The sequence below is a fragment of the Neltuma alba genome, unplaced genomic scaffold, assembly GCF_004799145.2.
Source record: "Neltuma alba isolate B1F8T4 unplaced genomic scaffold, ASM479914v2 tig00007504_pilon, whole genome shotgun sequence".
In the NCBI taxonomy this organism is placed as follows: Eukaryota; Viridiplantae; Streptophyta; class Magnoliopsida; order Fabales; family Fabaceae; genus Neltuma; species Neltuma alba.
In genome coordinates this window covers 52,528-67,264 of record NW_021634800.1, presented here as the reverse complement: position 1 = coordinate 67,264, position 14,737 = coordinate 52,528, and the positions used below count along the sequence as shown (strand labels likewise).

The 14,737-nt window shown below is 31.0% G+C and overlaps 2 protein-coding genes across 3 annotated transcripts; both read left to right on the top strand.

Moving 5' to 3' along the window:
• Window positions 1-3,980: 3,980 nt before the first annotated feature.
• Window positions 3,981-8,581, top strand: LOC114752703 (cysteine-rich receptor-like protein kinase 42). Of its 2 annotated transcripts, none has more exons than XM_028941433.1 (8): window positions 3,981-4,117; window positions 5,453-5,856; window positions 6,350-6,475; window positions 6,585-6,712; window positions 6,890-7,103; window positions 7,353-7,584; window positions 7,825-7,981; window positions 8,149-8,581. In XM_028941433.1, exons 2-8 carry the CDS (start codon window positions 5,568-5,570, stop codon window positions 8,377-8,379), a joined length of 1,377 nt encoding a protein of 458 aa, XP_028797266.1. In that variant the 5' UTR covers window positions 3,981-4,117; window positions 5,453-5,567; the 3' UTR covers window positions 8,380-8,581. The 2 variants fall into 2 exon arrangements, with proteins under 2 accessions (XP_028797266.1, XP_028797265.1); XM_028941432.1 differs by having other exon boundaries at window positions 6,347-6,475.
• Window positions 8,582-9,849: 1,268 nt separating this feature from the next.
• Window positions 9,850-14,684, top strand: LOC114752709 (cysteine-rich receptor-like protein kinase 2). The gene is made up of 4 exons (XM_028941438.1): window positions 9,850-10,297; window positions 13,358-13,764; window positions 14,144-14,263; window positions 14,623-14,684. The coding sequence occupies exons 1-4, from the start codon at window positions 9,900-9,902 to the stop codon at window positions 14,682-14,684; spliced, it is 987 nt and encodes a 328-aa protein (XP_028797271.1). The 5' UTR covers window positions 9,850-9,899.
• The last annotated feature ends 53 nt before the right edge of the window (window positions 14,685-14,737 follow it).

Here is a 14,737-nt window from a genome sequence, read left to right as displayed (position 1 = left end):
TCTTTTTTTTCGCTTAATTTTTTTTTCTCATACTACATTTTCTTCTATCATTTATAATATTTCTCTCTCTTATTTGCCGTTTATTAAATAAGGACATATATGCTTGAAAAAATGTTTAATTTTTACATATTTATTACTTTTAACTGACTTTAACTCTTTTCTTAAACTATATAACTTAGTTAAAATTAAAGGATGTTATAAAAAGAATTGGAGAGAGTATATCATATTTTTACGCATTTTATGTGGACATCTTTTGATCTTAGTGATCAATTACTCTCTTTATACCTGAGCTCAGGATTTTGTTGTAGTACACATTGTGTAAGGGAAACTCTCAGGAATTTTTTAGGACTGGATCAGTATAACCGTTGTGTGCCATTACTCTCTCTCTCTCTCTTGCTTGAATTCAAAAAAAAAAAATTCAATCATGTGTGAGGGAAAATCGTTGTGTTTAAATAAGAAAATCAATTATCAATTAATAAATAGTAAAGTAACAGTATCCGTGCTCATTTTATTTTTAATATAATTTCAAAAGCATGCAAAATTTTAAAAATAGAAAATATTAAAAAAAATCAAATCAACAATAAAAAGGCCCCACTTATTTTATATTGATTCTCTGTAACAAACAAAACATTAGGGAAAAAAATTTGCAAGGAGCACAATTAACATACCAACTTAATAAATGGTCAGTGAACGAAAAAGATTTCCTTGATTATTTGTTCATTTCTTTCCATTTTCGCCAATACAAAATGTTACCCTAATGAGAGATACATTTAATAATCTTGATCTATTTGTAGCCTTTTTATTTGCTCTAATTAAGTGCAATAAATCATTTCAACATGTATATATATATATATATATATATATAATTATATATGGCCTAATCAAAGTTTATGTGGACCACTTATTTCAGACTCTAACTACTCAGTTTTGATTGAGTCTGCCACTATAAGAATATTGCAAATTGACACACTCATTAACTGTATATACTTATATATATGTGTGTGTGTATGTACATATCATGACTCATTGAAATGCTGATGATATTTTGTCAAATTAAGAAACAAAATAAGTCCAAAACAGCATAGAATAAATTAGCTGTAAGAATGAGTCAAACTCATATAAATAAATATATATATATATATAATATGTATGTATATATATTCTACTCCCCATTTGGCACGCTACAAAATGATTCCCAAATTAAGAAACAAAATAAGTTCTGCTTTTCACACTGTTTACTATGGAAACAAGAATTTGACCTCTATTGTGTTCAATCGTTAAAAAACATAAAATATTCTCAAGATTATTGTTCATATTATATCAAATAAAACAATTTCAACTAGACATACTAATATTTTTTTAGTTTTTGTAATATATGCGCATTTTTTATTAAAATAGTTATTTTTTTAAACATAATAATATTTCAATTTAGGAATAAAGCTTTTATAGAACTAACTGGGATTAAATTTTGTAAAAAAATTACTTAAATGCCCTTAATTTGAAATATGAAATATGAAAAAAATTAAATAACCATAATAGTTAGATAAATAAATTGTTAAATACCAATGACAATGACAATTTAATAAGTAATAATTGTAACTTATTATATGACAACAACAATTAAGACAATGATGATCACTAATTTCAAGAAAATTATATCACTTCACCTATAAACTTAACTTAAAAATAACATTCAGGTGCAAATTTGTTATGTAAGTTTTCACTTAAGAACACTAAGTACCTGAAATTTTTTTGAGATGCAAATTTGCTGTGTAAGTTTAAAATTATGATAATTTTTTTTAATGTTAACAATATCATTGGTCAATGTCACTAATTAGTTTTTTTACGGTAACGGGCAAAATTGCTACGCTTTAAAATTTTTGAGATGAATTTGCACACAAAAATATTTTAGTCGCCCAACTGAGTGAAAATTTTTGAACGAATTTGTATCTTAACCTCTCAAAATACCTCTTACTTTATATAGGAATTAAGACATTTTAAATAACCATATGAGATTCTCATATTTTGTTAATTGATGTCTTTCTCTCAAACTTAAATTTAAGACCTTATTTAAAAAAAAGTTCCAATTTTATAATAACTCAGCCCAGCTGTTGTTTGTTATTATATCACGCTATCGCTTGTGAGGTGACTTCCATGATACCTCATAATGTTAGTCTTCTCTTTTTTGCCTCAGTCATTGTTGAAAATTTGAAAGTCTTCCAAACCCATCAGGCAAATTGGAAGTTCTGCTTGACTCTAGAAGCAAGCGAACAAGTCAAGTGGGCCACACTCACAATTTCAAAGCGCGTGGAGACCGGTTTGGCTTTTCTTAAATTGCTTTGCGATCCTTTTCATATATTAACGTTGCTATTGCACCCTTCAAGAATTTGGAAATGAAATGACGATATTGAAATGTGGAGAAGTGGCTCCATTATCCCTCTGGCTCACTTACCTTATATTGCCTTATTAATTATTTTCTCATAAAAAATTATCATCGTCCTCCTATACTTAATCCTCAGCAATTTATTTATCCACAAAAAATATTTTAAATCAAAATTATATATGTTTATACATGTGTAACTGAAATTTTTCTTTTGTTAAAAAACACAAAAATATACAGTTTCAAACATTATTTTCCTATTCATCTGAGTTGCGTAATATTGTCAAAAATGTTTACTAAACTTAATCATAGTAATTAACTAACTATACATATGTCGAAGGACATGATCATTTTCATTTCATTAATTATTAAAATAATAATAATCGGAGATGAGAGGGATATCCATTGAGAAAAAAAGAAAATCCAAGTCATATTCCGTTCTGTAGAAAACACAAATAATATTTTATTATGTCTTTTTTTTTACCAGCATATTTTATTATTTCTAGTTCTTTGAGGGAAAAAATAAAATTAAATGACGTGTGTGTATATGAATATGTGTGTTAAGTGGTACTGCTTGTTTTAGGTTTGATGTCTCGTGAGAATTTCTACTCCATTGTTTAATTTTCTTAAAAAGATTAAGAATTTAATTTTATGATGAAGTAAATGCCCCAAAAATTTATAAAGCATAATTGAATTAAACATTTTTATAACTTGATCAAACTCCTTTTACATATATATATAAATATAACGATATATATATATATATATATATATGCGTCTTAGGTCTAATTAGGAGTTATTTTTTATAGAATACAATTTATAATGAACCGAATTCAATAATTTTATATGATATAAAAAAAATGTAAGAAGTCAATTTCCGCACATCTTAATAAGACGAAAATAAATCGCATTATTCATGATATATAAGTAATGTGGCTTTCCATTGATTTTATATGTTATATTAACAATTAATATTTATAGTCTATAAATGAGGATATATAATAGATTTATTAGAAAAAATGAAAAATTTAGGTCAGTCAAGTCAACCAAGGGAGCTCAAATTATATATAGCTGACCATGAATTTATCCCGGTTCATTTCGGCCGAGCATTTTAGAAAAGTTTAAACTAAAAAATAAATTACTATTAATTAATATCCAAATCCCATGATTAATCACTAATTCCTCTAATTCCTTTAACAAGGCATATAACCCAATTCCCCATTTGGTCCCTCTAGTTTCAAGCACTGTGCCTACTTTTTTGTTGCTCTCTCTCACACATCCCTTCTTCTTCCTCCCCCTCTCCTTCTCACAGAGCCAACAATCAGCTTGATCGATGCTTCATCCTCCTAATCTCTTTCCTCTCTCATGGACCTTCGTATTCTTCTCATTTGGGATCCTAAGCGGCGTCGTTTCGGATCCACAGACCCATCTTCTGAACAACGAGTGTAATCCGTACTTCATTTCCAACGTATTTCTGGACTCCAATGTCTCCGTCTTCAACCAAAACCTAAACGGAACTCTGCGAGACATCAGAGAGAAGATCAGTGTCCAGAACAAGCACTTCGCCACGGCACAGAAAAGCAAGGGAGTAAACCCTGTTGCTACGCTTTTTCAATGCAGAAACTATCTCTCCGTCGCCGACTGTGTCGCTTGCTTCAATGCGGCTACCGATCAAATCCGACGATGCCCCCCCGGGACCTCCGGTGCCCATGTCGTCTACGACGGCTGCTTCCTCAGGTATAACTTTTCAGCCACGTTCAAGTTTCACCTTTTTTAGCTCTTTTAGTTTGATTTTTAATTTAGTTCTAAATATAAGACTTTAATCTTTTTTTTTTTTACAAGATAGTTATTGTAGTAGTTACGTATGTTTGATTTTTAATTTAGTTCTAAATATAAGATTTCAATCTATTTTATCTATTATATTTATTCTGTTTTTACAAAATAGTTATTGTAGTAGTTACACATGTTAAATATTCAACCAAATGGTAATTTTAACTAATATATGATTAGCAACAAGTATTTTAGAAAAGATAATACCTAATTATTACAAATAACTAACTTAACAAACTTCCTTAATCCACTCAAATTAGTCAATTTGCTCTTATACCTAGGGCATATTAGGGGTGGAACGTAAAGATCATGGTAACATATTGGTTACGCACAACTTCAATGGCTGGCCTTAGGGATGAATCAATTTACAATTGACAATTATGATAAATTCAAAAGACCGAAGACAGAACAGCAATCCTTATCTTATCAAATGAAGTTGACTGCATGGATCATACACCACATATTGTGCCATCTTAAAACGATTTTTTTTTCTTTTTTTAATATATTCTAATTTTTTTCCGTATATGTTTCTTTCTATTGACTACATGCTTATCTCAATAACTACCCCACTTTATGTTCAATAGACAATATATTTTTAGTAAATATAATATTTTATACGCACACGCGCATACACATATATATAAATATATATAACATTTTGAATGTATTCATTTTTTTCCAAAAAAGTGGCTTGTCGTTGGTTAATTATATATAGCCCATGACCCCTATAAAAAGAATGTTTCTATGATTTACTCAAACTTAATTTAATATTTTTTTGGTCAAACCAAAGTTTAAGTCTTATTTCTTATCGCTTTCCAAATTTTCGAGTATTTTTCTTTGAAGAATCATAAAAAAAATTGAAAACTACACTATTTTTCCTCATAAGATATCAAAATGTCACTCATTTTATTTAGAATCTAATAGTAAAGGGAAACAAGAAAGAAAAATTGGAAGCAGAAAAAATTAAGAAGCAGTAATGGAGGGAGCTGAGAGGGAGCAGCGCATCCTAAATCCATATAAATTATGCACTAAGCAATAAGTGAGAAGTATTTTTCCATTTCTGTTTTACTCTTATCGAATTTGTATAAAACATAAATCAATCAATTATCAACTAATCTTCCAATTGATAGTGAAAAAGGTGAAGAATTCGTCTTTTTATTAGCTTGATTCGTACATAACAAAATCCAAATACATATACTGAACTTGGAAAAATGATTGAGGATACTTGTTGTGTGTTTTAAGGTTCGATATTAATAGTAATGTCTTTCAAGAAACAACGCAAACTTTCAACATCACGTCATGTGGGAATCAGACTACTGAAGGAGAAGCCATTACATTTACCTCAGACGCACAAGAAATGTTAATGAATCTCCAAACAGCAACTCCCAGAATCACTGGCTTCTCTGTAGCTACCAAGACACAAGTTCCTAATAATGGTCCAACTATTTATGCGTTCGGTCAATGTATTGAAACTATCACTCAGATTGGCTGCAAGGATTGCTTGAATGCTCAGTACAACAATATGCAGTCTTGTCTTCCCAATTCAGATGGTAGGGCTTTTGCTAATGGCTGTTTCTTGAGATATTCCACCACTTCCTTCTTCCCCCATAATCAGATCCTCGATGTCACACGCTTCTCAAAACAAGGTAACCCTTTTTTCAGATCAATGATATGCACAAATACTGCGAGTAGGAGTTTGCTTTTATACGGGGTTAAGGGTCATTTTTACTTCAAAAGTATTCGTGAAGAAGTTGTAGGTGTCGAGAAGATTTTTGTTGGGCTAGATATCACTCTAGAAGTATTAAAAGAAGAGGAGCAATATCGCCATTTTCATTAAAAAACTAACATTGACTGTTGATATTTTAATTGAAACAACGACATTGCTCATTTTTTAACATTATCGGGGTGACATTGAGCTGAAGAAAACTTTTGGATTTCTACATATATCTCTTTCACGAATACTTCCAGCCGAAAATGACTAATAGTCTGTTAGTTAATTTACTCCTTCAATCCTAGATATAAGGGCTAAGTAATGAGATTTATTTTGGTCCTAAATATAAGAGATCTTAATCTATCTGATCTCCCAAATTTATAATCTAACATGTCATGTACATACATTCATACATCTTGTTTTAGCAGTTACAAGCAAGAAGGGGATCATTATTGGTGGAGTTGTTGCAGGTGGATCTCTTGCTTTGATCCTCATTGCATTATTTTCCATGATTAGGAGACGAAAAAGCCCCAAGATGATCAGTATTCCTAGAGGTAAACAACTTAAGAAGTCTACTTTGCATTAATTTGAATATTTTAAACTATTGGTTGTCTTAATTTATGAAAAGAGATTAATTTGGTTAATGTTTTCCGCTCATACCAGGAGACATACCTGGAGCAAGCAAGCTAAAAGGCCCAGTTGCTTTTAGTTACAATGTTTTGAAGACCGCAACCAAGAATTTTAGTGAAGAAAATAAAATAGGAGAAGGTGGATTTGGCGTGGTATACAAGGTATAGTTATTGTTCTTCAGTTTCAATATTTCAATAAGTATGTCCCAAAGCTAAATGAGGTTTATATATAGTACGTTAAAAGGTTATATTTCTAAAAGGACAAATGCATTACTTGAAATAAGTAATAAAGATATGTACTTTCATGATTATATTGAAATTCTTAATCATCGTATGTAGGGCACTTTGTGGAATGGGAAAGTAGTTGCGATCAAAAAATTAGCTTCACCCTACTCCAACAAAGTAGATGAAGAATTTGAAAGTGAAGTGAAGCTGATAAGTCATGTCCATCATCGGAATCTTGTTCGACTTTTGGGATGTTGTAGTAAAGGCCATGACAGAATTCTTGTTTATGAGTACATGAAAAACAATAGCCTCGACAAATTTTTATATGGTATCTTATTTCATTTCACAAAACTTAATTACATACAATTCTTTACGCATTATTAGTTTTCCTTCGTAATACCATTATGATATGTGAACATATTTTCAACTTAAGAACACATTGTTGACTCATCAAACAAAACTTTACTTCGTAGTTTTATTAGAGAATTTACGCGTTTATATATCAATTATCTTTTGTATGTTTGACCCTTTTGTCTTTAATTACTTACATTCCAAATTATGTGAACCTGGAAAATAGGTGACAAGAAATACTCTCTCAACTGGAAGCAACGATATGAAGTCATTTTAGGAATAGCAAGGGGTTTGGCTTATCTACATGAAGAGTTTCATGTTCGCATTATACATAGAGATATAAAGACTAACAATATCCTCTTAGATGATGATCTACAACCTAGAATTGCTGATTTTGGCTTGGCAAGGCTTATACCTGAGGATAAAACTCATCTTAACACAAAATTTGCAGGCACATTGTAAGTTGAAACTATTACTTTTGTTTAATTTAATTTTCAATTCTCTTGATACAATTATAGTACATGGATTGCCCAAGGTACATTGATAAAATCTATACATATAAGACTTCAAGAAAGAATTCATACCCTCGTCAAACATAACATAATATATATACTTTATATTTTAGATTTTGTAATCAGATTTTAGTTTTAGATATTTTATTCTAATTTCATTATATCATATATATTATATTTTGTCAGAGGATACACGTCACCGGAGTATGCAATTCATGGCCAACTATCAGAAAAAGTTGATGTCTACAGCTATGGTATTGTAGTGTTAGAAATAATCAGTGGTCAGAAGTGCAATAAATTAGAGACCGATGGTGATGTTGCAGGCGAATACCTCCTCCAAAAAGTGAGAAAATTCTCATGACTATTTTTAAATCGTGCAATCTTTTATTTTGAGAAATTTTAGATAAAAAGCCTTTTAACGGGCCAATTAGTCTTTTGCAAAAGCTATTCCTTCTTTACGTAAGAATCTATATCTAACCTATGCTTTCTCCTTTTTTGCCCACTTGATAGGCTTGGAATTTATATGAGAGGGGTATGCACTTAGAGTTGGTGGATAATGCCTTAGACCCTCAAGATTATGATGCAGATGAAGTCAAGAAAATTATAGAGATTGGTTTGCTTTGCACCCAACCATCTGCAGAAACAAGGCCAATGATGTCTGAAATAATGGTTATGCTCAAGAAGAAGGGTTTATTAGAGAATATGAGGCCAACTATGCCTATCTTCATTGAAACTAATTAAAAATTCGTGCATGGAAGATGCCTTTACCTTTACGGTTTCCAATATATCCAATGCTATTATTTGCCTTCATTTTTATCTATCACCAAGATAATTCTATTTTGTGTAGGAATATGTGATTATGGGTGACTTCAAATTTTGAATCCATAAAGGAAATAAAAGAACTAATAACATAGAAAGAAGGATATAATAGAACGTGACTGCCCTTCATTTAATTCCATTCTGCAACTTTTAGGTGCAATTAATTATAAATCACTCGGACATTATTATGTATGAATGTGTGAATAAATTGTACAATTTTGAGTAATAGTTTTGTTGGATTATTGCATATGATATTTCTTTTATTTTTAAAGCGCGATCATGAATCAAATTATATTATTTTTCTTTATAATCACATATGGGGGGCGACTATATTTTGGAGTTTAGCATCATCTCCATTACTTTTATGATCACATGGAGAATAAATGACAATTAAAGATGCATGCCATTAATTATAAGAAAAATAAAGTTGTCGAGAGCATCATATGAAATAATAGAAGGAGGCAAACAATTTCCAAACCATACATGTTAAATGTTCATAAATTTGGATATAAATATAAAGAATGCACAGTTTTAGAACTATTGGTAACCTTATATAATCGAGCTTCAACAAGTAGTGGCCAAATCAAGTATAAAAAAACTCGATTCCTTATTCGTATCATATGTGCTGTCATATCATAGGACTCGACTCTTTATCTTGTCTTGATAACGTTTCTGGCAAAAAACAAAAAAAAGAAAAGAAAAGAAAAAAAATTCATAATGTTGTGATTTAATCGATAATACTTCTATGATCTTATTTATAAGACATTTTCAGTATATTTCACACAGACCAAGAAAAATTTTAACTATATTAACTCTTGATTAAAATATAATAACTTTTCAATTTTACCCCTATTTAATATATATACTTTTCAAAGAGAAGATAAATATGTCTACATTATAATCAATAAAGAATGAAATAATATATTCATGCCAAAAATTTAATGAAATGATTTATAAATAGGATCAAGAAAAACTTTTCTCTTCTTTTTTAAATAGGATTAGAAGAGTACTTAGATAAATATATAAAACATAAAAAATTGTTCTTCCTACATTTAATTCTGCAAAGAGGATGCATGTGTATTATCCCCTCCCTCAGAAAGGGCCTACCACCACAATATAAGGTCGCCATCAGTTACCACTTGCATTGTCTGTTTTCCTTTATGTCATTATTGTTAGAAATTTCCCAATTCTTGTTGACCCAAGAAGCAAATTAGAATTGAGCAAGTCAATGGTCAACTCGCAATTCCAAAGCGTGTGGAAATTAAACCTCTATTACATGGAACAGTCAATTTCTCATTGATTTGTTTTCCACAAATTGCTATTGAATCCTTCAAAAAAAAAAAAAAAGGATTAACAGTTCCAGCCCACTGGTTTCCTAATATTCATAAAAATTTGACCCATTGCCTCTCTTTGCTTCTTCATTCTCACTCTCTCAACAGAAGATGCTTCAAGGTCGTCCTCATCTCCTTCCTTCGTTCATCTTCATATTCTGTTCATGCTGCTCCATCCTCAACGGCGTCGTTTCGGACCCACAGACCAATCTTCTTAAGAGCGAGTGTAATCCGTCCTTCGTCTACCTCGTGTCCAGCATCTCCATCTTCGACAGAAACCTAAACACGACGTTGAGAGATATCAGAGGGCAGATCAGTGAACAGAATAAGCGCTTCGCCCCCGCACAGGAAGGTAATGGAGGAAACCCAGTTTCCACTCTTTTCCAATGCAGAAACTACCTCTCCATCGCCGACTGTCTTGCTTGCTTCGACGTCGCTGCGGCTCGAATACTCAACTGCACCGCCGGAGCCTCTGGTGCCCATGTTGTCTACGACGGCTGCTTCCTCAAGTACTTCTATCCAAAAAATTTCAAATTTAGTCTCTCTCTCTCTACTACATACTCACGTATATATGCACTTTATTAGGGGTGTTCAAAGCCGGCCTATCCTGGTCGGCCCGCTCCGGTCCCGGTCTTATTGGGACGGGACGGGACGGGACACGGGACGGGGTCGTCCCGTCCCCGTCCCGTCCCGGTCCTTTTTTTATTTTTTAATTTTTTACCCATTTATATAATATCATTTTTTCATATTTTTTTAAGATTTGAGACTATTGTATGAAACTATGGATATATTTATTTAGAGTTTTTATATTTGTTAATGATTTGAGATTATTGATTATTAGAATTTTTAGCAAGTTTTTATTGTGTTAAAAGCTTTTGTTTAGAGTTTTTAATAATTATTATATGTAATATTTTGCGCTTTTGTTTAAGAGTGCCCAAACAGATAAAAAAGAAAATAAAAAGATGTTTTTATAAGGTTTAAGCCCAAAAAAATAATTAAAAAAAATCAGATTTTATTAAAAAAAATTTTAAAAATTTAAAAAAAATAAAAAAAAAAAGTTTGGGACGTCCCGGATCCGTCCCGTCCCGACCGGGACCAGGACAACCCCGGGACGGGCAAGGACACGGGACAGAAAATCTATCTCGTTACTGTTCATCTGGACGGAACCGAGACGGGTCTGTCCTGGTCCTGATCCGTCCCGTGAACAGCCCTAATATTTATGTTGGATTTTGGATTCGTTGTTGAAAGGTCGACTTATTTAATGAGATTATTTAGTTTCACTAAATAATATTAACTTGATTAGTATTTAATTTAGTATGAGTGAAATTAGTGTTTAAGTTAGAGAGATTGGATGGGAAGGGCATGTATGCCCAATCATATGGGACGATCATGGCAGGGACATTGTGGGGATGCTGGGCATATGAGAGAAGCATTTTTAAAAAGTGTTTTTTACGAATCGAGATAAACTCTTTAATATATTTACTTCGTATACTATAAAATTACTTTTGAAACTATAGTTTGGATTTTATCCAAACATTCAATAATTTTATCCCCGGGTATACTTCAGCAAACTGCGGACCCAAAATTTTACAAAAATGCTAATTCATTTAATCTAGCTTAAGAGTAGAATTAACAATTTGAATTTATTGTAATTATAAATATTATCCTCTCGTTCTATTCATAGGGAGAGATATAAGAAAATTTTTAGTCATATTTATAGGGCAGAAAGAAAATATTTTTTGACCTTATTTATAGGGTAAAGAAAAAAAAATTTATATGATTGTACAATTTTACTTTTTTTATTTATTATTTTGTTGACTTTGTTCTTATAAGATGTATATATATTAAATAGGAATGAAGTTGGAATATTATTGAATTTTAAAAGGAAGTTAATAAAGTTTTATGTTTTCATTGATCTGTATGAAATATATTAAAAGTAACTTATAAATAGGACTAGAGGAGTACTTCTTCTGGTGTTTTGTAGAAGTCACTTCATGCACTCGCATCGGAATCAAAGAAAGGCTTCAAAATTATCAACGTTGTCTGGAAACTAACATAATTTTCAGTTAGGCCCTTAATTTTCATAATTATTAATTACGACGTCAACTCCTTAATATAAATGTTAGTTAGGGATTAAATTTGGGCTAAAATATAAGACCTCAAGTTATGTTATCTCTCATCTTTTCTTAAAATATTCTATTAATTGTAAGAAATTTTCACTAAGAGATTATTTTAATCATCCAATACATATAGATAAAAATGATAGTTTAGGTAGATCAACACACATTTGTGACAAATAACTAATTTAATTAATTTTTTCATACATATCCTTTGAAAAGTCAAAAGGCCAAGTTTGAAAAACTGAGTTTGAATACGAGAGAGTTTGGCATCTCATATAAGCACTTAAAAAAAGGGGGGAAAAAAAAAGACATTAAGATACCTTCAAAAATGCTAAAAGATAAATTAGAGTTGATAACTTTCAAAATCCTAAATCAGATCCCTTGTACTACTTTGAAATTTTAAAATATTGTTAAATGACAACATAGTCTTTACTTTCAGTTACTACTTTCATATAACTATTGACTACTCTAATTTCACTATTGATTATTTTTGTCTTCAAATTTTTGATGACTACTTTTGTATAACTATTGACTATGCAAAGGCAATAAATGACTGAATTAAAAGTAGTTACCAGATCTCCAACAACACTTAATATATTTTTTGAATTTTTAAAATAAAAGTAGTTAATAGGTAAACAAAAGTAGTCACCAAATTTTTTTAAAATGAAAATAGTTAATCATAGTAGTAGAGTAGTCAGTAGCTAAATAAAAGTGTCATCGGCATTTTAAAAACAAATATAATCCATGGCTAAAAAAAGTAATCAATACATAAAAAAGAATAGGCACAGAAGCTTCGGCAGCTAGCCCCTAGCAGGGTTGTTGGTGATCAGAAACCAGCTAAAAGTGCTAAGGTGACAATATTAAAAAAAAGAAATAAACAGTGAAGGGCATTTGCATAATTTTGGCAGACTTAAAAATTCTAAAATAATACAAGGGGTTTGAATTGGAATTATGAAATTCAACCATATTGATTTGTCATTTAACAATTTTCAAGGTATTTTATTATCTTTCTTTCCTTAAAAAATGCTTTGACGTAAGTCAAGATAAGTTTTCTAACATATTTACCCTGAACTCCACAAAATTACTGTTAAAAAAAGTTAATCCAAATATTGCAATGCGGTAAAGATGCAATAAATGTTTCATATATTGCCTTATAAAAAGACCCAAAAAAAAAAAAACGTATCCGAATACTTTGTAAAATGGACAGGAGGGAGTATATCATAATAATATGTGAATGTTAATGACTAAAGAAGAAAGACATTATTCTTCATAAATATAAAGGTTAAAGACTATAAATTTATATCATGTACTAAACACTCCCTCAGGTAAATGAGAAGCATTTCTCAATTTCCCTATAAAACTCTCCTTTTCATTAGCTTTCTGATCTGTACATATTATAAACTTTAAAAAAAAAAAAAAAGATGATATGGCAGACTCTGGCGTGTTCAGGTTCGACATTAGCAGTGCTTTCCTTGATGAGACAACACAAACTTTCAACACAGCAGATTGTGGTAATCAGACTGAAGATGACGATGGAGCCACAACATTCACATCAGTTGCACAACAATTGCTGATGAATCTTCAAACAGTAACACCAAATATTAGAGGATCTTTTGCAGCCATGAAGATGACAGTGTCTAACGTTGGTCCAACTATTTATGCCTTTGCCCAACGTATTGAAACCATAACACAAAATGAGTGCCTCAGTTGCTTGAATGCTGGATACAACAATATAAAGACTTGTCTTTCCTACTCAGATGGTAGGGCTTTTGCCGATGGGTGTTTCATGAGATACTCCACAACTTCCTTTTTTCCTGATAACCAGACTATTGATATCATACCTGCCTTCAAACAAGGTAAGGCTTCATTTAGATTCTTTGTCACCAGTTTATAAGTCCGATAAATTAGTTTGGAAAAAAATTATGCATGATAAATGTGATACGTAAAATGGATTAAAGCATTATATTCATGATCAAAATCCAGCCTCCAACTAATTCCTACATTTAGGACATACAGGAGGAGTAAATTTTCAATTTGAAAATTTATATGAATCCTTAGTTTGAATGTTTATTTAGGTTATATAGAATGATTTGATTAAGTATTATTATTGACATTTTAATTTTATCCTTTAGAGCATGATACGTGTCAAAATAACTTGGTATTATTTGAACTTACATGTACATATATTCACTCATATATGTGTATATTTGTATTTGTACAAATCTTTGTTCGTAGGTTCAAGTAACAAGGGGGCCATTACTGCTGGAGTTGTTTCAGGTGCTGCTCTTGCTTTGCTCCTCGTTGCATTATTTGCTTGGATGAGACGAACTAAAAGCCCAAAGAGGGTTCCTAGAGGTAAACAAATTAAAAATTATGAGGCTACTATTTTATCAATTTGGAAAATGAACAAAATCTTCAACTGCTAGTTATTTTAATTTATGAACAAAAGGTTTGATTTTTGTTTTCCATGGCAGGAGATACCTGGAGCGAGTAAGTTGAAAGGCTCAATAACTTTTAGTTATAAGGATTTAAAGTCTGCAACTAAGAATTTTAGTGACGAAAATAAACTAGGAGAAGGTGGATTTGGTGTTGTATACAATGTACAACTTTATTATGAGTTTCAATGTAAGGATATCTTTAAGCGTGGTTTATATATTATTTTTAAAAGATAGTCTGATAACGATCCCATGTTTAAAATTCTCAATTATGATTAGGGCATTTTGGGGAATGGGAAAGTAGTTGCAGTAAAGAAATTAGCTTTACAAGCCTCCAATAGGATCCATGAAGATTTTGAGAGTGAAGCGATGCTGATAAGTAATGTTCATCGTC

Bases quoted from the DNA above. Each gene is read 5' to 3' on its own strand.
- LOC114752703 (XM_028941432.1), top strand. From the start codon at position 5,568: ATGTTAATGAATCTCCAAACAGCAACTCCCAGAATCACTGGCTTCTCT. The intron at 6,476-6,584 runs GTAAACAACTTA...CGCTCATACCAG, and splicing joins GATGATCAGTATTCCTAGAG to GAGACATACCTGGAGCAAGC. The intron at 7,104-7,352 runs GTATCTTATTTC...CCTGGAAAATAG, and splicing joins CCTCGACAAATTTTTATATG to GTGACAAGAAATACTCTCTC.
- LOC114752709 (XM_028941438.1), top strand. From the start codon at position 9,900: ATGCTTCAAGGTCGTCCTCATCTCCTTCCTTCGTTCATCTTCATATTC. The intron at 13,765-14,143 runs GTAAGGCTTCAT...CTTTGTTCGTAG, and splicing joins CATACCTGCCTTCAAACAAG to GTTCAAGTAACAAGGGGGCC. The intron at 14,264-14,622 runs GTAAACAAATTA...AATTATGATTAG, and splicing joins CCCAAAGAGGGTTCCTAGAG to GGCATTTTGGGGAATGGGAA.